At 39.8% G+C, this 26,120-nt stretch overlaps 2 protein-coding genes across 4 annotated transcripts; both read right to left on the bottom strand.

Moving 5' to 3' along the window:
* Positions 1 to 3,320: 3,320 nt before the first annotated feature.
* Positions 3,321 to 14,210, bottom strand: LOC102234936 (catenin beta-1-like). 3 transcript variants are annotated; one of them, XM_023345058.1, is made up of 17 exons: positions 14,032 to 14,210; positions 13,049 to 13,098; positions 11,040 to 11,249; positions 10,667 to 10,917; positions 10,330 to 10,568; positions 8,403 to 8,604; positions 8,182 to 8,326; positions 7,984 to 8,087; positions 7,135 to 7,269; positions 6,829 to 7,032; positions 6,587 to 6,745; positions 6,370 to 6,489; positions 6,105 to 6,255; positions 5,891 to 6,012; positions 4,909 to 4,969; positions 4,385 to 4,580; positions 3,321 to 4,295 (listed from the first exon to the last, which is right to left on the bottom strand). In XM_023345058.1, exons 2-16 carry the CDS (start codon positions 13,059 to 13,061, stop codon positions 4,390 to 4,392), a joined length of 2,307 nt encoding a protein of 768 aa, XP_023200826.1. In that variant the 5' UTR covers positions 13,062 to 13,098; positions 14,032 to 14,210; the 3' UTR covers positions 3,321 to 4,295; positions 4,385 to 4,389. The 3 variants fall into 3 exon arrangements, with proteins under 3 accessions (XP_023200826.1, XP_005797363.1, XP_023200825.1); XM_005797306.2 differs by having other exon boundaries at positions 14,066 to 14,210; XM_023345057.1 differs by lacking the exon at positions 14,032 to 14,210 and adding an exon at positions 13,899 to 13,923.
* A 2,784-nt stretch (positions 14,211 to 16,994) lies between these two features.
* Positions 16,995 to 25,775, bottom strand: LOC102236636 (cytoplasmic dynein 1 light intermediate chain 1-like). The gene is made up of 13 exons (XM_005797401.3): positions 25,654 to 25,775; positions 25,322 to 25,395; positions 23,886 to 24,002; positions 23,527 to 23,757; positions 23,234 to 23,388; positions 22,762 to 22,855; positions 22,167 to 22,302; positions 21,973 to 22,084; positions 20,804 to 20,863; positions 20,639 to 20,683; positions 20,439 to 20,526; positions 20,228 to 20,347; positions 16,995 to 18,300 (listed from the first exon to the last, which is right to left on the bottom strand). The coding sequence occupies exons 1-13, from the start codon at positions 25,755 to 25,757 to the stop codon at positions 18,182 to 18,184; spliced, it is 1,455 nt and encodes a 484-aa protein (XP_005797458.1). The 5' UTR covers positions 25,758 to 25,775; the 3' UTR covers positions 16,995 to 18,181.
* Positions 25,776 to 26,120: the final 345 nt, after the last annotated feature.

The following is a 26,120-nucleotide window of genomic DNA, read 5'->3' as shown; positions in this document are numbered from 1 at the left end:
TTGGAATTACTGAGAGAGCTGCATTCAAGTGGGCCACAACTTACCTGTCCAAGATTGCTGTAATCCTCCGGAATGCTCCAAACTGGATGCTCACTTTTACTGAGGTAAGAAAAGCTGAACAGTTTTAAAATGCAAATTGTTTGCTGGATGTAATATGAGGAAATTTGTCATGTGTCAGAAGGATGCTAAATATTTTCTTCTTTTTTTTCCAGTTGATGGATAGACTGATGCTGCTGATGTCCAGGGACAGAAAATATCTTGAGAACAACATCAGAGTCTGTTTGTCAAGTCACAGATGCTTCACCAAAGTAAGTTTCACTTTTGTTACTTTTTGTTTGACTATGTGAATATATTTTGTAAAATAACGTGAACATGGCTGCATTTTATTGACCCGTTTATTTTTTGTTTGTTTTTTTTTTTTTTTTTTTTTTTAGGTTCCAGTGACCCCGAATTCCTTGAACAGGAAGAAAAACTACTGGAAACTGGACTGCAGTCAGATCACAGCAAAGATGGTGCGCCGTCACTTTAACGGACTCCTGCTATTCTTCCCTGAGTTGGCCTCTAAACTGGAAATGGAGAAGCTGGACAGAGCTCTCCCCTCTCCTCAACCTGCATCCCGCAGAGCTGATCCGGTCAGAAGTGAGGTGAAGTTCACTGGCCCTTTCTCCATCGAATCCCTGTTGAAGAGAGACAGCCCCCCTTCTCAAACCTCCACAGCCTCCCATCTGTCTGGGATGGAGCAGCAGCCTTTGCCCACGACCCCAAAAAGAGACTTCATCTGCTACCCCGTGGAACCCGTTATCTTACAGAGTTCAAATTGTTTTTCCCATATCGACTCAGCAGGGGGCAGCACAGATCACACACTCATTGCTAACAGAGCTGTTGAACCCATCAGGTGGAGTCCTGTGCACCATCATCCCTCATCTCCTCCTTATTTCACCAGCGCACAACACAGTTTCATCACTTATCCCGCACCAACATAACAACAGAAGTCACATCTCATGTATGGCAATAAATTGTTTCACACCTGTAAAACCAGTCTCCTGCATTTTCTTCTGGTGAAATACGTCAAAGCACTTTTTCCTCTTAGAAACTTGTAAAAATGTTGCAACTGCATTCTTTCAATATTAGAGTGCAGAAGTTATATGAAGTGAGGAAAATTAATGTGTCATTGTATTAGCTGTGTCTCAATGCTTTTCCCTTTTGTCCCAGATAAACATTTTTGAGTAAGGCTAATAATAGTCACATATATTAAGGTGCAAAAGCATTGAGATTAAACACCAAAAAAAAAAGGGAGAAATACAAAAACATGTGTGTAAATATTACTTAGAAATCAGATCAAAAATGTTGGTTCTTTGCTAATTAGGAGTTATATCAGAACAAACAGCAAAATGTATTCATGATCACATTTACACTTAATCTGATAGCATTTCAAGAAAGTTTGAACAAAGATGGTGACCTTTAATTTTATTTTTAAACAGAGTCTTGTCAGATAAATTAGTTTTGGTTCTTCTGTCATTTACTTTCCTCCTCAGTTTAGCTCATGTGTTTTTTAATAGGAATCACTAACATTCTGTTGGATAAGTATTCTGAAGAATACGGATTTAATAGAGAATTAATGTAGATCAATTTTACGTTTTTAGGCACAGGCTAACAGATTTTAATTAAAATGTTCTGGTATTTGGTGCTCAATAACAAGATTTCCATATAGTCTTTGGACTAGAAACTTGCACACAGCATCACAGATGCTCCACCATGCATTACTTTGGTGCATATTTATTCTTTAAGTCAGGCACTCATGGATTGTCTGTTGGTAAAAACTAACAAATAGTTCCTGATCAGTTTAAAAGCTTGACATGTTTTACATGTGATACATATTTGACCTGCAACTATAAAGAACCATACTTTGTTGTTAAATGAATTTTACATGTGCTTCAAAAGGTTTTATTCTGGTCATATTTACGACACAAAAAGCTCAGGACTTCAGAAAACGGCTCCGAACAAAACAGCCCCGTCGCTCCACTGGGTCAGACTGTGCTGACATTAAATGAGGTGAAAATGACTGGAATGTAGCCATTTCATTTGCATTTGAAATATCCCATTAAACAACACTGCTCTTGTTAAATCACCCACATTAGAGACTGCTTGTGCTTCCATTTAACCCATCCGCTGATTTCTACAATCCCTTTCCTTCAGGACCAAATAAAACAAAAAAAATCTGTTGGGAAAATCTAGAATGTCATCATGGGACTACAGAAGCAAGCAGTTGGAAATGTTGACGGTTTACTAGGCAACTAGTAGACAAAAAGGTTTCACACAAGAAGGCCAGACAGAGTTGTCAGTGAGAACTCAAGACCACAAGTTATTACTTAAAATTGAATTATTTGGAGTTCAGCATAAGCCAAATACTGTGTGAACTGTGTGTGTGAGGTGGAGATATCATGGTATATGGATGTCTTGTTGCAGGACAGCCTAGCCAGTTGAAAAAAAATCCAATTAATTCTACTGTTCTGAGTCTTTAAACATCACCTGCTGGTCTACTAAAAAGAAAAACAACCCTTCCAGTAAGCCATCAGACAAGAATCTTTGTCATGAATGTCTAACCCCTCCCAAGCTTTCAGACATCAACGTCAAACCACCCATTATCCACATTTCCATATTAAAGGACCTTAGCGGACTGACTCAACTCAAAGATACAATAGTTCACAAGATAATGGTACTTCATGTAAAAATACCTCCAATGGTACAATGCTGTGGAGAACATAAAAAGTAGAATAAAACAGTTAACTTGCCGTTTTCTTCTTCCGGATGAGAGAAAAACATTTGCAGATAGAAAAAAAATAAATCTTTGAGACACTGTGGGAAAGGGGGTTTATATCAGTTGTGAAGTATCTTTTTTGCTAAATAAAAATGATTAAAGGCTGTAAATCCATTTTTTCCCCACAAACTATTTCAGAAGTGAAAGCAAGCATACAAGACAGGTTTTGAACCGACCTTCATAAAACTTATTTTGATTCAGTGAAGGTAATGTCGATATACAGTTTAAGTCTTGATGGACTTCCACAATAGTTACTGCTATGCTACAGCTAACGAAAGTTGTATGTAATTGTTTATACTGAAAGAAATGAGCGCCGATCTTTGGTTGATTTTACCACAATTGATAAAAAAAACATATATAGGATTATTGAAATGTAGGTTTAAACATCATTAAAAGCAATAAAGAACTGTAAATAAAGAAATGTTAGGAATGTGGTTGAAATGAAAGTCATGGAACCAAAACTTATGCTCCCAAGCCAAGACAGAAGACGCAGGACAAAGACTGGATGAAATAAAATGCTTTTTATTGTTCAGCCGTGTCATAACCTTGTCTCCAAAATAAACACAGCAGGACTACAACCGTTTGTCAACCTAGCTACCATTGATAGGACATGAAACGTGGGTTTTATCAAACCACCAACGATAGCGTTATTTTTTTTTTCCTATCAAACATCCAATGATGGCATACAAAATAGTTGTTAACCTACCAGTGATACTGTATATAAAACACTTGTTTGTAGATTTATCCCCATCCCACCCTTAATTTCACCCATTTCCCCATTTAGAACATTTGACACCGACATATTTTTATGCTTAAACAAGCACATATTAAGAGTGCATAATTCTCCATTTTTGAGATTATATAAAAAAAAAACCTACACAATGTTACACTTTAAGTCAGAGTACATTTCAACTGATTATTAGTGTTCTACACATTCGACCATAACCAAAGGAACATTGTATAATATCACTATAACTTAACACTACGTGTAATATACGTTCTTAAAAAAAAAAGAAAGAAAAAAAAATACAAATGATTAGCATTGGAGAGAAAATGAAAATGGATAGTGCGAAGGCAAGCTGGGTCAGTACCATAACATATAATGAGTATTACAAAAAGAAATATAAAATAGAATAAGAAAAGTAGAAACAAAAAAACCTAATACAGGCAAGGCTAAAACATGTGTTTCACACTTTTAAGATCAACCTCTTGTGCACTCATCCAAATAGATAACCTGCTCTTTAACCTCCATTGTATGATATCTTTGATACTTGGAAATTCTCCTTTCCCCTCAGTTTCAACTTGCTTAAACAATCCTGTGGGAACCATCTTTGATTTTTTTTTTTCTTCTTGTGTCAGGCACTTCCCAGGACCACTTTAATTTCCTCTCTCTTTACCTTTAACACTCTACAGGGCAATCGTAATGCTGCTTCAGACAATACAGGACAGTCACAATGCAGGTTCTATTGGAAAATGACTGAAAGAAGACATAAGATAATGCGTAATTAATACACTGTAATCCATTCATGACTTTTTAAACAACGTCAAAGATCTGCAGTCTCTTACCAATCCTACAGGTCGGTGTCAAACCAGGCCAGCTGGTTGCTGTCCATCAGTTCCTGGGTATGGCCAAGGTCTGGCAAAGGATCAGTATGGTGACCCAGGTCGGGCAGCGCATCAGCATGGTAGTCTGCACCTTCCATCATAGGGTCTAACAGAGAGTCCTGGCCATAAGCTGCTGGGTACGCCCGATATGCTCCATCTGAAAGGTAAAAATAAGATCCACAAGGTTCAATGCAAAAACGCAATGTTATGTTATACATTTGTTAGTTCATGCTAATTGGCATGTTTACAGTTGTCAGGAAATATGTACAGTAGCGTAACTTTGCAGTAGTTTTTGGATAAGTACAAACTCACAGGTTTGTTCCTGTGTAGTTCAATGCTGAAAGAGAGAAGCCTCAGTGTAGAAACAAAAGTGCAGTTACTTTCAGTGCAATTACCAAAAAAATAACAATCCTAAAGATTTTCTAGAAATGCAACATCTGGGGGGAAAAAAAAGAATGAAGCTCATGTAAAGCTTAAAAACTCACCATCTTGCCTGAAAGCCAGAGGATCTCCTTGTGCTGCCATATCTAGACCCAGGTCCCCGGTCTGAAGAACCAAACACTGATATTAGCTAACTGATAGAAACTACTTATCAGTACAATAGAATGGCTCTAGATATTCACAATAAACAAAACATTGATGGTTCAGAAGCACAAAGTTTAAAATTACAAGCAGTTATTGTTAGCTCCAGTAGCTCTCTCTGGTACTAAACTGACTTCAATCATTTTAAATCAACTTCGATCTCAAAAACGTCATAGTTAATGTAAACCTTTAAGATTTAAAGATTCCTACTTGAGGACTTTTGTCAAAGTAGGAACCTTTAAGCCTTCATGTTTGCATTGAAGGGTGTTTGCAGAGGAGCCTAAACATACATGGACTGGAACATATAGCACTAAATGAAATCCAATTTAAAAGTCAAAAAATATTCGTGAAAAGTTGTTCTGCGAATGTTACTGCTACTTTAGTTTTGGGAAACAGTTTGTAGTTTGCGTTTCCCACAGGAAGTTTGCTAGTGGTGCACCGCCTCTCCTTCCTAATTATCTACAGCTTCTGGGTAAATAAAACCACATCCTTTTAAAAGGTTCGCCAACTAGCATCATATTTTTAAGATTCGAGATTAAAGGATAAACTGTTCTAGATTTCCAATAAGTTACCTTCTGTAAATAAGGTCTTCACTGCTTGTAATTTTTAGGCAAACCTCAATTTAAAACCATCCTTATTTAGTTGATGCACTGCTTTTTAGAAGTAGTTGGAAAGATCATTATGTGAAGTCACTTGAGATGTACTAATAAAAAATAAAAAAGAGCTACTTTGGAGAGAGAAATTAAACATTCACTTTGATAAATAATGCACCAAATGATGTGAATTCTTAGCTTTCGTCTTCTGTTTATATGGCTCAGAAGAATAACACAGTTCCAGCAAGCTTCATTACGGTTGTTTGGCTCATTTATTAGTATTAGAACGTACATCATTCCAGGCCATGGGCTCAGTTCTGAACAGTGAGCTGGTCAGCTCCACTGAGAGACGCTTCTTGTAGTCCTGGGGTTTGTCTTCAGACATGCGGAACAGGACAGCTGCAGCATAGGTTGCTAAAGGAGAATGCACAAAAAAAAAAAAAACCCTCAAGCAACCGGTAAAACAAAAACACAAGAGGGTAAACTGCATCTGTTTGTATTCTCACCGACGCCCTCATTACGAGAATGCAGCAGCTCAGTGAGCGGTGCGGTGGCCCCCTCGGCTTCAATGGCCTCGGCTGCTTCTTTGTCCTGCGCCAGTTCACACAGCACACCTGCTGCGACACGCTGGATGTTTTCCACTGGAGAATACAACAACTGGATACAACAGCAAGAGAGAATAAGATTTAAAAATGTCCAAGATTTTAGGCTACTGATTATTCTAAAATTGGGAGAAAATAAAATTTAGTGATGGATGTTCTGTGGTTGTACCTGGACAAAGAGTGGAATGGTGTTGAGCCCTCTGATCACAATCCTGTTGTGGACATCCCGGGCCAGGATGTGCAGAGCTCCTGTGCAACCTTCAACTATTTCCTCCATACGCACTCCCTCCTGGATGAGTTCAAGGGTGGGGAAAAGAAAGTCAAACACAAAGAAGAGGAAAAAGAAATCCAAATCTTCAAAAAAGAAAGTTAAACAAGCTGCATACCACAAACTGCTGCTGGTTCCCCCCCATGCTCGTGCGCCTCTGGGTGTCCTGATGCGCTCGGACAAGCAGCTGGACCAATCGGGGAATGGCTCCCTGCTCCCGCAGAGCGCTGTGATTGGCCGGGCACAGGGCTAGGTTGCGAATAAGACCAACCGTTGCCTAAACAGAAGATGGATTGTACCTTTTAAAAATTTTAATTTTTGTAATTGTTTCATTATTTACAAGTGTAATGGAAAAAAGACCTTGATTAGTGGCCAGTGGGATGGTGGGTGCAGCAGCTTAACAACCACAGGCAAGCCATAGTGAAGGCGCACTGCATTCTGGGCCATTTCTGCATCCTGGTGGCGTGAGGTCAGGTGACGCAGGGCACACACAGCCGGCTCTGTGATGTCCTCTCTGTCGCCGGCCCGGAGCACAGTTCGCACCAAAGCCTCAATGCCGCCAACCTAACAGCAACATCCGTGTGTTAATGTCACACATCAATAAAACAAGATGGAGTCCCAGTGAGACTTAAATCAAGACATGATGTAGATGGTTACAGCCCATACCTGGCAGACCATGAGTTTGTTACTATAATTGTTGCAGGTCAGGTTAGAGAGGATGCCAGCAGCACATGTCACCACGTTGATGTCATCGCTGCCCAACAGCTGGACCAGGGTACCAAGGAGACCCTCCATCCCCTCCTACAGACAAGAATAAATGAATGTAACTCGTCTTCCTAGAGGTTTAGATCTTCTTATTACAAACTGAGCTCAAACTTGAACACCAAAATCACAGCTATAAGTTAAAATGAACATCAGAAGTGCACCAACAACAACAGATTGTGATGGCCGATTTTTTGAACACCAACTCAGATTTCCTGATATTTTACCAAATTCTGTTTGTTGAATTTCTGGTTATATTAAAAATGTGTCAGTTGTAACAAAATGCTTACAGTAAAGGAGATGTCTCAAAAACATCCCAAATGTATAAAGCTGCTTCTTTAAAAAGAAGAACATATAAGATAAACAAACTCTCTGATTTATGGGACAAAGGTAAAACCCTTACAAGACATTACAGAAAGTTCACTTATTTCCTTTGTTGACTGTATAATATAATATGCAAAGCGTGACCAAACATACATTTTTGATGATTTCAAAATGAAAAGCTAACATTTGAAAGTAAAGAGATCCAGCTTCTAGTTCTGTCAAATCTAAGGTTATTTCATTCATTCAGTGTCAGGAACAAAGCTCTGCAGGGAGCTTATATTTGGTATAAGCACTGATCAGAAAAAAATTAGATTTTTAGTTTTCACACAGCCAGGGGTCACTAGTTTGGACCAGTCGACTGTAAAATTGACTTAACTCAACTCAGCAGCTATTTGTTTTTATTATCTATTAAATTATGTCCAACAGTACCTGTTTAGTGGCAGCATCTGAAAGATTCCTCAGAGTCCAGAGGCAGTTCTGAACCAGACGCTGGCTGGGGTCAGTTAGATGAAGACCCAAAGCTTGCATCCCACCTAAAAAGTTAAATAAAATAATGATTTGAATAATCAAATCATTAAACCTATGCAGTGGCACTGTTTTAATCTGTTTCATTTCTGTCATAAGTACCAGCTTCTACAATGGCTGGCTTGTTGCTTGAGCAGACAGAGAGCACTTTTAGCACTCTGCTTGTGGTCCACAGCAGTTTCTCGTATGTAAAAGTCCTCATGATGTTGACCAGGGCCTGAGGTCCACCGCTGGCCAGAATGATCAGCTAAAACAAAGAGTTTTATGTTTACTACACACCACTAAAACAAAGACGACGCATTGAAAAACAGATCTTCCTGTACCTTGCTTTCCTGATTGCCATATGCCAGGATCTGCAGACAGTCAGTAGTGATGGCCAAGAACTTGACGTTGGTGTTGGACAGCAGGGCTACCATCTTTTGCAGCCCTCCGGCGAGGCGCACTGCCATCTTAGCCCCTTCCTGGTGCAGCAACAGGTTGTGGAGTGTAGTGATGGCATAGAACAACACGCTGTCCACTGGTGAGCTGAAAGACATAAAAGAAAAAGGTGAGCAAACACAAGGAACAGCAAGATTTAACAACTTTTAATAGTTTTAGAATACTAATTGTAGTTAATGCTCCAAAACGCCACCTTTTACCTTCTGATTCCTTAATCTAGCATCAAACATTTTGTTTAGCTTGTGGCAATTACTAAATTCAGGCAACGACCGATAGAGATAATTACTGCAAAGTGATGCTAAAGTGCACAAAATATGTCAGTGTCCACACAATTAGGCCAACAAGAAAATGTTGATGCAATTACTGTCGCATTAGACAGAATGCAAGCAGAGCACCTTCTTTTAAAATGTATTTATGAAGACCATTACAACACATTATTCAGTTCTATGCCAGGTGAAAATCTGTCCAAGTTGTAAACGTTCCAACATCCACTGAAAACACAGTAACGCGAGACAAAGAAGTCAAACACAGGTGCTCCGTCAAACAGGTCTCAACTTGCCTTGTAGCCAAGTGTTTTGTCTGCAACTTTAGGCCTTTATGAGCTTTCAAACACGTGAGAAGTGCAGGAGTTTCTGTGGAAATTTTGCGTCACATTTTTCCAAAATAGCTGCTCAGCTATAGAATAGTTTGGAGGGGGCGCCTCTGCAAATTGCTTTACTATGCACACAACTATGCACAGAACACAATGCAGAGAGTAAATTGACAAAAAAAAAAGAAAGAAAGAACAAATAACTCCATTTTCAAACTGGGGACAGTAGAAGGAGCTTTGTTGTGAAAATGTATTCACAGAAGCAAGAAGCAGGACAACAAAAATAAAGTCAGCAGGAAAAAAAAGATGAAACTAGCAACTATTACCACTACAGACTTTGAATATCTGCTGCCTACTCACTGATATAGTCCATTACTGCAACAATCTCACGTAAATGTTATCCCTCTAAATGTTTGCAACAAACACACATATAGTCGTTTTGCTTCTTTTTTTTTTATTCACTCTGAACAATAAAATGGGCTTTGAGTAGCGAGGTAATCCACCAACAGCAGCGTACTGTGACAAACCTGAGTAACCTGGCAAATTTAACTATTACATGCTTTAGAACAAGGAATAATCTGGCAAAATATGACTTGCAGTATCTGAAGGACCACGGAGTCTAAATGCAATATGAAATCCAAAAATGATGACATCAGTATCAGGTCAGATTGGTCCCAACTTTAGTTTTTAGTCAACACACCAAACGTCAGCTCTACCAAGACATGATAACAAAAACAACACTCTTCTATATTACTAAAGGGACATCCAAAGTTAACTCTTTAATATTAATGATGTGTTAGAAAGCAGAAAGATATAGCAATGCTATTTAATTATCCTGCCTTTATTGCTATAAACTTTGGTCTCCTTATTTAGATGTTTTAAATTGCTTCATAAATTAATAAATTAAACAAAATTTTGAAGGAAATGATCGTCAGAACACGAGAGAAGTCTCTGGTCCAATCAGGCTGTGAGAGTGAGCAGATAACACTATAAAAATCACATTTTAGAGCTTCTGTTCTCCCCCTTAAGATAATCCATCTCCTCTGCTCCTGATAATGATTAGTTGTATCACACAAAACCACTAACTTTCATGTAACTACATTTCCAAAAGAAAAATCTGCTAGGAATCTGTGATGGCAGGTCAAAGCTTCACATAAAGTAGACATCAAAAAGCTGCAACAGCATTTAAAAACCTATTGGTGTATAAATCCTTCACATCTTACCCCAGCATCTTGACCAGAGCAGGAATGCCTCCAGACTTGAAGATGGCGAGGAGCCCCTCACGGTGATGGGAAAGGTTGTGCAATGTGCCAGCAGAACAGCGAGCCGTCTCCACATCGTTGGTGTTCTGCATGGCACGAACAACTGCTGAAACCATCTGTGGCGAGCGCATCAGGGCGTGACGCGACGCCTCCTTCTTTGACAACTGATGCACCATTACGGCAGCTTTGTTCACAACAACCTACAAAACAAGAGTTTTGTTAAGAATGGTGACAATCTGAAAATATAAACAAGTACTTTTGAGTAACTAAAGTAATGGGTAATGGTTTGTTCACAGACCTGGTCCTCATCGTTGAGCAGTTTGGTGAGCTCGGGTATGGCCCGAGTGGCCAGCTCAGCATCATCCTGATAGTTGATGAGGTTAACCACGGCATGCTTTAGCATCTGAGAGGGCTCTGCCAGACGCTGGACTGCCGTTGGATGGGCAGCATCCAGTTGGGTGGGCGGGATCTGAATACCCTCCTCTAGGGTCTCAGGGAACATAGCAGCTCGCACACGCTGGGCTCGGGTCATGGCATAACCTTCAATGTCTGGAAAAAATACAGAAAATCATAATTACATTGTGTGTGGTCAAGGACATCTTTACTAAAATTTGTCATATTTTTCTAGAGCTCAATCTATACATTTACCAAATTGTTGACGCTCGACTTACCTGCCGCCTCAGGTGTGAAGGGCTGGTTAAACTCCCAGTCATACAGAGTTGGATCATCTTCCTCGGCATCAGGATTCCCTTTGCCACTCAAAGATGGTGCTGTGGTGGTGACGCCAGACTGGATTCCTGAATCTAGATAGGACTGCTGCTGCCACTGGCTCACAGCAACCTTGCTGTCACCCATAGCCATGTCCAACTCCATCAGATCAGCTACACAAGCAGAAGAAAGACAAAATAAGACATGAGACGAACAAATTCTCACCAGGAATTTTCAGCAACAAAGGACTGATCAGATTGCTGTGTTAACAATTGCTGAGTTTGTGCAAAAATACATATTTGGAAAATACCAATGTCTTATTCTAGTGCTAATGTAACAACCAGAGTGTCATCTGTGTAATTATGATGGTTCCTAGAAATACTTAAAAGCAATATGAATAACTTCTCAGGGTCTTCCAAACTTCAACAAGAAAACAGTGATCAAACTCCAGATTTTCCGTGACTCCTAAGAATCCTAAAATACAAAATGTTTTTACTACTCTGTTAGTTCACAATAAGGGTGGGCAATATACATTTAAACCTTATTGCAATATGCTGTGCTACTTATTGTGATGACAATAAAAGTGATAATAAAAAAGTGTTTACAACTTATTTTTAGCCTTAAGGCAACTGCTATCAAAGCACAACAAACAAAATACCTCTCTTAAATTGAAAACCTGTTTGGGAAGGGGCTTCTTCAAGACTCCTGACATAAGAATAAACTGCAAACAGTAATATCACTTATTCATATTTTCTCATTTATTGAAATGCTCGTGAAACCAACAGTGAAGAAAATAGAAACAGAAATAACTCCAACAATAAAGACAGTTTTAGGAGCTTTCAAACGTCATTAATTGTAATTCCTCATTGTCAGAATAAATGAACATTCTTATCATTAGCAATTTTGCAGGATAACAATAAATGTTACAATAAATGGCCACCAGTATGACAATCAGTGGATGTCTGAATAATACAGCTCATGTAACTGACTGTACATACAATCCTATGACTTCTGTGATGTCAGAAATATGGATGACTTTGACAATTAAAATTTACTCTGAACTGAAACCACATGATTTGTGATTTTGGCCCAACAATCTAAACGATTCCACAGTAAAAAGACCAACATTCACAGTGAAACTCCGACCTTATTGGCCACTGCTGCTATTTGATGCGACATGCTCAACCCATGTGATTAAAAATCGAGGTACCCAATTAATGAGGCAGGTCTGCACACAATTAACTGCAGTGAAGCAACACACTACAAAGCAAAATAGTAACTAAAGAGACTTCAATGTTCAGCAAAGAAAGGGTGCATTTTTAAAACCTTCCTAAAAATCTAGATTTTTTTAATGGACTGTTTAGCTATGATTTCTAGGTATTTAGAATAGAATGGCTTGTAAAACCTGGAAAAAAATGAGACCTTGTGAATTTAAGGATGAAAAGGAAAGGATGTTGCAGAAAAACCAACAAACTTGTTGATGTGGCTTCATGTTTTTGTGGAAATAAAGTGGGCAACAGTAATCAGATCGCTTCGGACTGGTGTTAATACCAGGTGTGAATGGTTAGGCTTTGCTCTGTAGACTTTTATCAGAGTCAGCGCATGTTAATGCCAGGTCTGAACGGGGCCTGTTACTGCCTGTTCTCTGCAATAATCTAAGCAATGACAAAGATCCAAAAGGATTAAAGAATGTAAATGACAAAACTCAAGACGGAATAAAAATGATTTAAAGCACTAAAATCATGTTTAACTCTGTGCCTTGTACCCTAATGATAAAGAACAAAATACTTTAAAAAAAAAGTAACTGTTACATGTGCTCCAACCAAAAGTCCACAATTGACAAAGTGTTACTGTAACTCACTAATTAAGACATGTACAAATTGAGCCTGAGAAAGCGATCTGTGGGGGGTGGGGACAAAAATTGGAATAGAAGAAAAGAAAAATTTGAGAATAACTAAGTTTGGATACTCACACTGGGTAGCCATTGTTCTTGCCTGCCCTCAGCCCGCACAGCAAATATGTCTGAAAAAAAAATGGTCAAATTAGTGCACGGAAAAGTAAGAAAACACAGTCTCAACTAAATGTCATATTTCTCACAGCCTAATCAAATCGTGGTGTTTGGGTGTTTTTATTCCAAGTGCTGTAATAAACCGCCGTCTGCTTTTCTTTTTTGGCTCCGCTACCTTTTGCCAGGTCTTCACCGCTTGTTTGGCTTAGTTAACGCAGAAAGGACAGGATGGGGGGAAATGCCGAGTCTCCACCTCAAACCGAGAGAGAGCGAAGCGGTGGGTATTTCCAGCACTAACACAATTCACTATTCAGCGGCATACAACATCAAAGGCATATTTCTCCCCCTCCCCCCTTACCACGGCCAAGTTCCGACCTCGGAGCTTGGGTTTCCAATGAGAGACACAACCCCCCTCCACCCGCAATCACTTCTTCTACGACTCCTCCTCTCTCGTGGAGGCTCAAACTGGAAGAATAACAAGCACGCTAACCGACGCCGAGTGATAAAACTGTCTGTTGCACCAATACAGCGATTTTTAGTCAGCGTGCTGAATAACGGGAGTGCTAACAAGAATTAGCCACCTAACGTGCGCAGCTATCCTCACCGTTAGTTAGCCAACTAGCTGGCTAACATAAACAATCAATGCTGAATGATTGAAACGCCTAGCAACAAGCCTTTGTTCATGGGCGCAGCCGGCGTGACCCTTGGCTGCCTTTACTGAAGAATGTTATTTTAATTCACAAGAACCTTGGCACGAGAAGGAAACCTCAAATGTTTAATTCGGATTTGATTAGCTTAGCCATCCGAGACGTACGAAAAAGTAGATCCAGGCGCCACCATAGAAAACCTGCTGTGCTGCTGCCAGCCGAATCAGAAAACCCCACCGGAGCCCCCCTCCTCGGTCGACCAGAGATGATTTTCTTGGTTAAAGCGTGGAACTGACGCACCGAGCGATGTCGGCGCTAAACATGCGGTATTCACCAGAGTCGAAAGGCTCCTCCGTTGTTTCTGTTGGGCCGAATGTTCTCCTTTCTCTTGGCTGAAAATAGTAAAAGGACTGCTAGGTGAACCACCCGTCCTGGTCCAAACCACACCCGCTGCTGCTCAGTCAAAGATGTTGCTTCCGCCAATGGAATCGAACATCAAGATGGCGAAGGGGGCAAAATCACGGTATTCTGCCGCGCTTCAAAAAGTAGAGCGTCTCCTCAAAATAAGTTTTTAACATACTTAAAACGATGTCTTAATAGCTACACGTTTCCCCTGTAAGGTCAATCTGCCTCTTTTAATCTAAGGTGTTTATGAAGTGCTTATTGCCTTTTCAGTTTAGAGATTTAAAAGTAGCAAAGAGGACATTGGATCCTTGGTATGAAACAGTTCTGGTACCTTTCCCGTAGGTGGGTTTTTTATTATTAATGCAAATTACAATAGATTAATAGTTTGGCACAAGGAGCTTTTCTTTAAATGGTAAAATGTAGTTACTGTTTTGAGAAGAAAACTTTGCAAATTGTAAATAAATGAGTAGATACCCTTACTTGGATCTTCAAACCAGGTTCTTGTCGACTTTAACTTACTTCAGATGTACTGTAGTTTGCTGCCTAGAGGATGACATGTGATGGTTTGTCTTTATTTCTATTTGTTATAGATAACATTGATATGTAACATTTAAAATAAACTCTTCTCTCCCATAAACTAGACTCAGCACACAAATGCCCACGAGGCAACTGATTAAAGAAGCACACGAAGCAGCTGCCTAGTGCCCCAAACTAAAAGTGAGCATCCAACAGCTGGAGTTATCATGCAAGTCTGGCTCACAAATGCCATTTCTTTTCTTTCTTTCTCTCTTTCTTTCTTTTCAAAGTGTAAACAAAAACACGTGAGATGTCATATTTTTAAATTGTATACTAAAAATATAAAATACTTGCTTTTGAATAGATTTAACATCTTACAAATAGGCAAGCTGTTTATACTCTTCATTTCTACATTGGGAAATTACCTAAACTTCTGCAAGGACAACAAAATTAGTGCTTTTGTTAGACATTACTCGTGAATTAAAATAAAGGTTTTGTTTTGTTTTTCCATTGTGGGAATTGCAACAGCTGAATAATGGGAGTGCTATGGTTGTATGTTGTTAATGAAGTCTTGCCTGTGCTAAAGCATTGTCAGCAACAAACTCAAGTGTTAGTTAAATTATAACTGAAAACTCCAGTTGAATCAATAGGCTAGCCTAGAAAGGGAGCAGAACAGCTAGAGATGAAAGTAAAATAAACAAAAAGCAAGTAGCTACCGTGCATGCAAAGTAATGCATGGCCATGTGTGTGAAGCGTGCCACAGACCTCAAAAGGTGAAAGTCCAAGAAGGGTTATTGAGAAACACATTGTTCTAACAGCAGGAAACGCACCAGGAAGCTATACAGTAGTATGCAACGTGTCCACTGAAGGGGTGAAACACTCAAGGAAAATACTTTACGGTGTGGACATTTCTTTCTTGGTTTTATGTTTTTGTTTCTTTTCAGGCTTTCATTCAGATTTGTATTCATATCCAATAAGTTAGAATACATGTTCCAGTGAGTCTCGGTTTTAAAAATATTTGCATTGAACTGGTATTTCTGTATGTTAAAAAAAAAAAAAAACCTGCTAATTATCAGAAAGACTTGAAAACGGTCTGTGTGTGAATAATTTGTATGATGTGTTTCTCATAGAGGATTGAGAGAAAATAAATTACCCTTCGCATAGCATTCTAATTTAGTGAATGAGTCTGTATTTTGTATGTGAAAATACATAAAATCAGCTCTTTGGAATAAAGCTAAATTAAGCTTAACCACTGCCTAATTTACCTTGACACTGGGTAAGGAAAGAAATAAAATTTTAGCAGCCTCATAGTTTACTCATTACATAAAAAGATAACTGTGAACTGCTATAAATGCAACATCCAGGGCTTAAATGGCTTTTTACTGCTCATGCAAAAAAGACAACTCAGAATAAAACTCACCAATGAACCAACTTTTCACCTGCTACTCTGTGCTCAAAAATGGCCCTATCTTATCAAGGAATGTATTTCTCTAATCCGCTAATGGCTTGCTGTGTGGTATCTGAAATCAAGCTGCCAATAGAGGATTCTTAAAGTCCTGAGACGGGGCATCCCTGAATCTTTTTTTTTTTTTTTGCCCAGCACAAACCATTGAATTTGATCAAAGTAATGAGGAAACCATAATTCTCTCTCCCTGACCCATTTATTCCAGTCTTAAGTCACACATTTGACGTTCTTCCCTCCCATCCAACATCCTGATGCCATATCACCCCCATGTAAGAAAAAAAAAAGAAATCTATTTGATTATTTGATGTGGCAGCACAGCTCAGCCTTCGGTACTCTTTGCGAGAGCACTTGAAGGCATTCATCGGAGCACCATTTTATTTCTAAATGATCTGTATAATTTAATTAGGTATATGTGATGTGAACATTTGACAGGGTTCATGCACATTTATCGCCCCCAAATCCCATTCTCCTCCAGACTCAAATTAGCAGAGGATAAATTAAAAAAAAAGTTCAATCTATTTCCTGCAGATATTTCTATTGAGGGGAGGGTATAAATATGTGATGTGTAAGAATGGATGGATGGATAGAAAAGAGGTAGATGAGAGGATGTGGATGAATGATCTTGAGGTTTCAAGGATAGTTGGATGTATAGATGCTTGCTAGACATAGGAATGGATGAATAAATGAACTAATGATGGGCAAAGACGGATAAAATGATGGGTAGATAGATTGACGAACAGATGAGGGGAACTTTTTAACACTGGAACATTAAAACACTCATAATATGGTGTTTCAGATCCAGAAATCATCTAAATCAAATCCTATGCTCTTCCAGACTGCGTAGAAATTCTGAAAAAAAAACAAAGGAGATGAAAGGTAAATCCGAATAAATACACCTTTTTATTTGACTGATTGACATGTCTGATTATACAAACGCCAACACGGAGCTCTGAAATAACAGGACCAATCAGCGAGACAATGACTGTACATTCTGGATGTGACCCTCCCTTTGTTCTAATGCCCCCTCCCCTTAAACCTTTACCACCACCCACCCCACAAGGAGCAACTATTAAACTTGCAAATGCTTTTATTTTCTGTACAAGTAAAGCTCACCCTCTGCTTAGCACTCTTTCAGTTTGCTGCACCGCCTCTTGCTGTAAGTGTTTGGTAGCAGCACCCCAGTGGATCGTTTGGCCAATTATAGGACAAGAAACCTTAGTGTTTGCGTATCAACGTTTATTTATTTGTATTTCTTAATTAAGTCTGGTAGTGTAACAGATGTAGCTGGTGTAATTGTAGTGTATGACAATGGTAATGACGTTTCCCATTTGGTAGTGAACAGCCCAAAAATCTCTCGTAAGAAACGGGTTCTGGTTGAAACTTTCCTAGTCATCCTCTATCTACCACATTCTTATACTTTTATTCACACAATCACACATCCATACAAGCACACACACACACACACATACAAATACTGGTATGTTTTCCCTTCATCTTAAGAAAAAAAAAGACAATTTGCATTTTTATTTTATTTTTTTTGTCCCCCATCTGGTGCTTTTTGTACGATAAACAAAAAGCCCTCCCTCCTATTTTACCCTAAGTGCAGTCTCATCAACATGCGCCCTCAGCATTTATACTGTAAAAACACTAACTGTACCATCACAGTAAATGGATGCATAAAACATCCTCACTTTCAGTCAATCCTTTTTCACCCTCTCCCTCTCACCCCAACTGGTCCCCGCTTTCCCCACAGACACGTACTTGCATGTAACAGTGACACAAACTTGTCCTTGGTGTAACAGCTGAGAAGACAAAAAAAAAACAACCAAAAACAAAACGAGGGGGCAGGAACGAGGTGTGGGTGAGAGAAGACGTAAGGGGGAAGAGATGGGGAGTTCTCTTCGAGGAGACAGTGATGAGAACGACAGTATCTGTCCGCCCATCCGACCCCCTGACCCCACCCTCACCGCGTTCTTTATGATGAAGTGGAGGTTGAAGGTGGAGGGAAGAAGGGAGGTGCAGAGGAGGGAATAGAAGGAGAGCAGTGGTGAAGTGCGTTGCTCTTCATGTGTCCTGGCCGTCGGTGGCGGCGGTGTCGTTGGCATTGGACAAGTCCGAGTCAGTTTCCCGGTTGGATATGCGGTCCAGCTCCGCCTGGACGTCGCTCAGTCCCAGCTTTGAACCTGAAGTTTAAAAAAAAAAAAAAGGAAAAGAAAGTAAACCATTGCTACTACACTGCAGAGGAGTGAACATTGACGCAGTTGTTACCCACACCGCGATAAGCTGTGTTTCAAATGCACATGATTAAAATAAGAACTGGGTGAAACTAGGACAGCGATAGTCTTGCTTAATTTACCTCCTTAACCCTAAAAGTCTGATTATCATTCTGAATGGATGAGAATAAGCACTACTGCAATTGCAGTATTATTAATTAGGCCATTTTTCTCAGATTAATGCAAATATCTCAGAAGGCTGCTGCGCTTCCAGTGGTCTCATTGTGTCTGAACTCATTAGCAGAAAGGAAGAGCAGCTGCTGTTGCGTCGCTGCAGCTGAGAATAACAGCCAACACTGACAAGAATAATCCCAGAATGGTAACAGGAAATCAATAAAAAGCCACAGAGTGTTTCAAAGGAGCTGGACATGATCAATTCCAGTCTGATTTATCTGACATATAGAGCCAAGCAAGTTGAGTATTTACAACCCTTTTCCACGTTTTATCACACGTTTGCATTCAGACAGTTGCTAGACTTATGAGGTATCCATTTATCTTGTCACATCTGAACATTTTCTTAAAATTTCAATTGGAAAAAATAGTTTAAACTCAATCAGATGTAATGGAGGGTGTCTGAACCGCAATCTGAACTTTAACTGGGCCTTTCTAACACATGCATACTAGCGTTCTAAAAATGCATCTATTGCAGTCTCCCTTTCATTGCTAAAAGATAAAGCACTTCCACATCATGTTTCACAGTTTACTGGACTTCCACATCCTAAACTTTAAAGGATACCAAGACCAACTACTATTAGCATCTTTTGACAATCAGCGCAACTACAGATGCCTCCATTCAGCAGTCAAACACATAGCTAAAATATATCTGATGCCAAATGAGAAGATGTAAGAACAGAAATGATGAAGGTCAAGCTGAAGCTTGACTGATCAAGAAAATGTTTAGAAAGAAGTAAAGAAAAATGACTTTGCAGACTCTGTTGTTGTGGATAGGAGAATATCTAACCTTAACGAACAGCTAAATAAGCTTGATGTTTCAAGATAATTTATGCAACAGAAGAGGACATCTGGTTCTGATCAATTTCTGTCTCCAACAACAGCAGTATAGTACAGAGTCAATGATGTCTGCATTTGGGCTTTCAGCCATTCCATGCTGCTTGTTGCTCCTTCACTGTGTTTTATTCTTAGTTAGAATCATGTGCATTTGCAGATGCAGATGTTAGTGATTAGAAATAAATTCCAGCAAGCAGACAAGACCAAAAAAAAAAAAACCCTCAAAAAAGTGAGAAAAAATATTTTGGCAATTGGAGAGGAGAAAGGGGAACATGCAACAACTGCGTATCAGTCATGTCTTTTTGCCTTTGTGCTGCTGATGTCATTTGAAATTACTGGATCTGCTTTGTTGTAAAATCCAATTTGCAACTAAAAATGTAGTTATAAAAAAATAATCTAATATTTTAGTTGTAATTTCATGATTGTCCTGTTTTAAATTCATTTTAGTAAGATAAGTTGATTGCCAAAAAAGGCATTTTTGACAAAAATACATCTAGGTAATATACATGTTCTTCTTATGATGCTTGGGATAGACATTCAGAAGAGGGAGAAGGGTTTGGTTTATAAAGAAAAAACACAAAAAAGGCGAGCAGCAGTAAATGAGAAATATCTTGCTCACACACACCTTAACGTGGCCAGCATCCTCTGACTAGTGCATACACACATTATAAATGGAGTGGAGAACAAGTGGGAAAATACAGATAACAGACAGCAAATGGGAGCTGAAGTGATGAGGCGTGACTAAGGACGGAAATGTTTTCCTCAAGCACAATTGTCTAACATGTCACACTGTAAAAATAAGGAAAAGTGAGAGGCCTTGTGTTCTCACCTGACTTCCGTACAGTTCCTGGAGTGTTGTTACCACCTGGTGTTCCTGGGCCGCCTGTCCCGGCTTTCTTTGTCAGTAGACTGTTGAAGAAATTGGCCAGCACACCCTCACTTGTCTGACCTGTGGTGTAAATAATTAGGACATCCTTTATGTGCCGCAAAAAATGCAGACGCAAGGAGAGAACAAGGAACAAACACAGATGAGTACACACCTGACTGTGGCATGGCGTTCGCCACGTTGGCCGCTGCGGAGCGATTGCTTGTTCTCGGTGAACCTGTGGGCGCCCTGCTAGTGGTGTCCTATAGATCAAAACAACACCAACAACAACAAAAGATTACACATATGGCAACTTAGGAGGATTCCCTTTACTGAAGCCAAAGGTTTTGGGAAAAAAATAAAAGAGCCACTCACCACTGGTCGCCCTGCTGTTACAGCGGGCTGTTTGGCAAGCAGCGTCTGCAAATTAGAGGCAACAATATGCACACTCCCAACAATTAGCCCCTAATTAACATATCAAGACAGATTTAATTTCTGTGCGGCCCAGCATGCTTTAGCAAAGTGGAAATGTTTCCTGACCTGCAGCTTTACCAGAAACACTTGGTCATCTTCTGCCTGAATCTCTTTTTCATGGACAATCTAGAGAAAAGAAAAGGAAAAACATTACGACCTGCAGCTTATAGATCTGAGTGCACCTTACAATTTCCAAAAGTCCGATGCATTGAATTTTTGTGTGATTTAGTTTGATAGTGTGAACCAATTGTGATGGTTGGTTCATGGGCCACTTTCTTAAATACAACGTCAGCATAATTACAGCTGTTCTGTGAAGGCTTCATAGGACTTTTAGAGAAGATTAATGAACAAGCATCAGAAGAGATGTCAGGGGAAAATAGTGGCAAAATTTAAAGCAGGGTTAGAAAACAAGCTCCAAGCCTTGGACTTGTCACCGTTTAAAAATAAAAAGAGCAATACATCTGCACACCCAGGACACGGACGTCCACATAAACTCACAGGCTGTGAAAGGAGAGCATCAGACGAAAAACCAGCCAAAGTGGCTGTGGTAGCTCTGGAGTAGCTGCAGAGATCTACAACTCAAGTGGGAAGATCTGTTGACAGGAAAGCAATTTGTTGGGTAATTTGCAAATTTGGCTTTTATGGAGAAGTAGCAAGAAGAAAACTCCAAGAAGTCTTGCTTGAAGTTTTTTTTGTAAACACTTCCAAGATAATGTGGTTTCCGCAAAAGTGTGGTGTAGAAAGTGAGGTGCAGGGTCATCCTCTAAACAGACAGCGAGAGCTATGAAAGAATCTGTTTCTTATGTTAGAATGGCCCAGTCAAAATCTAGTCCTAAATCTAATTAAAAACCCGCGGCCAAACTTCAAAAAGATCTTCACAGATGCTCTCCATCTAATCTTGAGCAACTTTTCTAAGAACTGGCAAATATGTTGGCCTTTAGAAGTGTGAAGCTGGTGAAGCATTCCAAGACTTGCAGCTGTAATTACGGTCCAAGGCGCTCTACAAAGTATCGCGTCAGTAGAGCTAAATGTAAATAAACACCACTCTTCTCAGATTTTGATCTGTAAAAATGTTTAAAAGAGATTCTTTTCTTCCTGTTTCATAATTTTGTGTTACTTTGTGTTGGTCAGATATCAATACTTTCACAAGACACTGCCCATTAGGTTGTTTACAGTGCATTAGCTGTAAACATGATGTGTGATGGAAGCCATTATGCTCTTTTGTGAGTTTGTACCTTTCTAACTGGCGGTTTGACTACTACGTCCTCGTAGCTGTCATCTGATTTCAGCGTCTGGAAGTTCTCATGAAGTATAGCAATCTTTTTCTCATTATCCCAACCTGACGGACTGGCAGAAGACAGAGGGGGGTTACAAACCAAACCAAAAGATGATCCTGTTGTCCTCCGGGAGAGGAAGCGAACTAGCTTACATGAAAACAGCATCTCTCTCCACCACCTGAGCCGAGCAGTGGAAGGGAAAGCCGTAGAGTCTGTGAACAAGATATTTGTAAAGGATGTCCAGGTTCTTCATCTCCTTCACTGACGTGTAAAGCAAAGAGGCGCCATCTGAACGCACTGTCAAGGCTATTCCGAACAAAGCAATTTCAGCTAACAGGGGCCTGAAAACCATGGCAACAAACATCTTTAAAAAAAAAAAAAAAAAAAAGAAGGACTTTCAGATGAACTGATTCGAGCTATGGCTCATTGAAATCCACTGAGAAAGGGCTACAAATCCTGGACATTTTTCAATCAACAACAATTGAAAGCTTTTTTTTAAATAAACGTTGACAAGATAAAGCAAAGCAGAAGAACAAATTATTGGAAACAGTGACAGATGATCTGTTCATAGCCAAATACCTGCACACAGAAGGGCACAAGTTTTCATATTCCCGAAAAGAAAAAAAAAAGTAATTTCATGGGTAAACTGCTGAATGATCAGAAAGTATGTGTTGCAATGTAGCAGTGTTAGTGCTGCATATTCTGCTGCAGCATCAAGGGTGCAGCATTGTGTTAGTTCAAGGATACACTGCAGACAGAAATGTCTGATGTGGGACTGGATGAAGTCCAAGTGTTCGTCTCTGTAGTCGTGCTCCTTCTCCAGTGTGCTGATAGCATCACACTGAGGACAGATAAGCAGGTAACAGAAATCAGTTTGAAGGTTTGCCAACCGATGCAATAAATCAGTGTCTATCCACAATGTACCTTAAAGTAAAAGTTTTATATAAAAGTCGTTTTGGAGATAAGATTACATGCACTCATTGGAGTCTTGAATGAAAAGCAACTTTACTGATTTTTATGAAAAAAAAAAAAGGTCTGAGTCCGCAGTCTGAATTCATTGTGAATTTATGCTAGTCCATAAAAACGTCGGAATTATGAATGCAGACTCTGTCAAAGTTTTGGCTAAACGTTTGACCAGTCTTATTAGAACTTTCTACAGTTAAATTGGTAGGTTTTCTAAAACTCCTTCTGACCAAGACACACTTTGGAAAGTTTGTACCTTTGTGCAGACAACCACCACTGGTATTCCTAGATTGTGTGTGAGTGTGTTGTCCCCTAATGGCAGCAGCACGCCTTCCTCCTCGTCACTCCTCCTCTGTGGCGTGCCGTCCTCTCCGCTGCCCGGCTCTGTGTACTCCTGAAACTGTTTTACAACTAAAAACCATAAAAAAAAAGTCAAGTCAACATTTGAAACATGGGCACATTCTGAAACATTCTTTAGATAAAACTTCAAATAAGACGTGCTTCTGTGAAAACCACTCCCTTCACTCCCCCGCCCCTCAGTTGACTCACTTTTGTGTTCCAGCTCCCGCAGCTTTTCTGGAGCGACTCGTAGTTTGTCAATGTGTTCCCTAGCAACGGCAGCCCACTTCTGAAGAGAGTCCAGGGCGGTCCATGGCCGTGACATGTCAACTGTTATCAGCAGCAAAGTGTCTTCGATGGAGCCCACTGGAACAGCTACTCCCTGCAGACCTTTGTGGTAGAGGTCTCCGTCCAAGACCCACGCGTTGCATCGAGTGTAATCTAAACAAACACACAAACTAGGTCAACATTTAAAATCTTGTCTTGACACGCAGTACTACCTGTGTTTTAAAAGATGATGGAGATTTAAAAAAAAAGAAAAAAGGAGAGAGAATCTGTAGTCTGGTTACCATCAATGTCATCATCGTGAACGCTGAAGTAGAGATATTCCAGGCCACGCCCTTTCATGTACTCCTCAATTCCTTGTAACTTTGCAACCAAGGTGGTCTTCCCCGAGCCCACCTCACCTAAATACAGAAAATAGGTGAATAACATGGATCCCATACGGACAGTCAATCACCCCGTTTGATTAAAATTTACATTTCGATGTTTTTTTTTTTTTATTATTTAAAAAAAAAAAGCTCTAATAGTGGTCAAGTTAAAAAGTGGCTGACCTCAACCAACATTTTGCAGGTGGTAAGGATGAACAACTTTTAATGTGCATCCTTTTAATCATGTACAGTAGTGTATTATCAACTACTCCTAGTTAAAAACAAAATGCAATCTTCAAGAATCCAAACATTGTTAGAGAGGGGTGCTACAACTTTAAAGTGTATATTAAATCTAACGTTTCATAGTATTCAGAAAGAGTATTTTTATATTCACATGTAGTGTAGAATTCAACTAATGTCCTTAGTTCTGTTTATAAAATATATAAAGACATTACTTTTTGAAGTTACAGCTATGTATCAGAGTACCAAAAACGTTGGCTTTGCTGTCTTGTTTAGAATGAATATTGTTTTATTTGTGTATAGTTTATGGGGATTTGATATGCTTGGGTATTTGACAATTTGGTGAAATTGATAGACACTGTTTTTGAAATTTCATAATTAGAACTAAGGGGAGGACGTTTTCAAATAAGCTTAAACATCATCCTACTTCGTTGAAACACAGCTGTGAATGTCTCCATGGAAACACCATCCATAACATTGTTTTATACAACGTGTTTATAAGGTCAGCTCTGCACCCATTCTTGCTGTGTGTCATATTAATCTATACCAACAGGGGGACGCGGTGTATTACAGCTGAGCTTGCTGATGTTGTCATGGACAGCATAACAAGCAAATGGCCTCACACACACAGCACTCCATACATAGGCAACCAAGTGGCTGATTAGCTGTAATGGATAGCATGCAGCGGATTATCTCAGGCGGATGTGTGTGCTGGGTGTTAATGCGTGCGGACATTAGCGAGGTCTGGGAGGCACCCTTTCTGCTTCAATCAACCCCAAAATACCAAACTGCCTCTGTGTATTTTGCATTTCATTTTTTTTATTCATTTCCTAGAATTATCGTTGCCTAGCAGCGACTAGCATCACTGGGAGCTAGAATGACTTGCAGGGTTTTTTCTCATAATGTGATGATGAACGACTGTGTCAGGAAAATACACCTGTCTCCGTCTCTCCAGCAACAAAGCTTTGACACAAAAGCCCCATCACAAGAGGCAGCTAGCTTAGCTACAGAGCAGGTATAAGTCAAGGGAACAGGATGAGGTGATCAGCAGCTACAGGGCTATCCGAGCTAACGATGCCCATTGGCTAGCCAGGAGACTGCAGACAGATACCCACCCATGACCAGGACATTTTTCCCAGACGGTAGCTTTGATCTTGAATGGGTGGACACTTCACTCAGGATGGTGGACCTGCAGACAGAGCAGGGCCGTCAAAAACGCAGCCAAACGCAGGCTTGTTTGTTCACTCATACATAAACAATGACTGGCAGCAGCGAGAGGCTAGCGCGAGCTGGTGCCGCTGTGTCACCACTGAGTCTGGTGCTGATGCTAGTTAGCATCGCTAGCAGACTAGCTGTCAAACCATCCTTATCCCAACACTGTGACTCTACGCTTGTGAAACCTCAAAACCTGTGCGCGCTGAAACAGTTTTAATTTCGCATCGCCCACCATAGGTTCTGCCCATCATCCTCGTCTGGGTTGGAGCTCTCCAGTGTGCTCTTAGGTCCAGCTGATGTGGAGGATAATAATGCACTCCTCCCTGAAGTCGCCATCTTCGCAGGGCTTGTAAACCTAACTGGACGCACGGTGTTATGTCGAAAGACGCACCCCCAGTCATTTGAAGTGCAATGGTTTGAAGGCAGTTTTTAATTCCCCTTTTTCAATTTAAAAAAAAATATTGTTAATGGAACTGATGACTGGTTTTGGTAGATAATATCACTGACATTAAATATTTTCCCCAAAGAAAAATAAAAAGGTTGTATGCTCTAAGTTGACAACATGCCCCACTATATATGTGTTATTTTTATTTATCTTAATTAAAAATACTTTATTTTTCCAAGAGAAATACTGTTAATAAAATTACTATTAGATAAATCAACTGACCTCCCCAGATGGATGTGCTTTTTATTGCAGGG

This window comes from Xiphophorus maculatus, chromosome 13 (assembly GCF_002775205.1).
Source record: "Xiphophorus maculatus strain JP 163 A chromosome 13, X_maculatus-5.0-male, whole genome shotgun sequence".
Classification (NCBI taxonomy): Eukaryota; Metazoa; Chordata; class Actinopteri; order Cyprinodontiformes; family Poeciliidae; genus Xiphophorus; species Xiphophorus maculatus.
This window is presented reverse-complemented; position numbering and strand designations above follow the sequence as displayed.

Excerpts from the sequence above, each read along its gene's own strand:
- LOC102234936 (XM_023345058.1), bottom strand. Across the intron at positions 8,088-8,181 it reads GCCAGCCATTGTAGAAGCTG|GTGGGATGCAAGCTTTGGGT; the intron begins GTACTTATGACA and ends TTAACTTTTTAG. Across the intron at positions 7,270-7,983 it reads CAGATGCTGCCACTAAACAG|GAGGGGATGGAGGGTCTCCT; the intron begins GTACTGTTGGAC and ends TCTTGTCTGTAG.
- LOC102236636 (XM_005797401.3), bottom strand. The coding sequence starts at position 25,757 with ATGGCGACTTCAGGGAGGAGTGCATTATTATCCTCCACATCAGCTGGA. Across the intron at positions 23,758-23,885 it reads TCACGATGATGACATTGATG|ATTACACTCGATGCAACGCG; the intron begins GTAACCAGACTA and ends GTGTTTGTTTAG. Across the intron at positions 22,085-22,166 it reads GAGAGAGATGCTGTTTTCAT|TCCGTCAGGTTGGGATAATG; the intron begins GTAAGCTAGTTC and ends GTCTTCTGCCAG.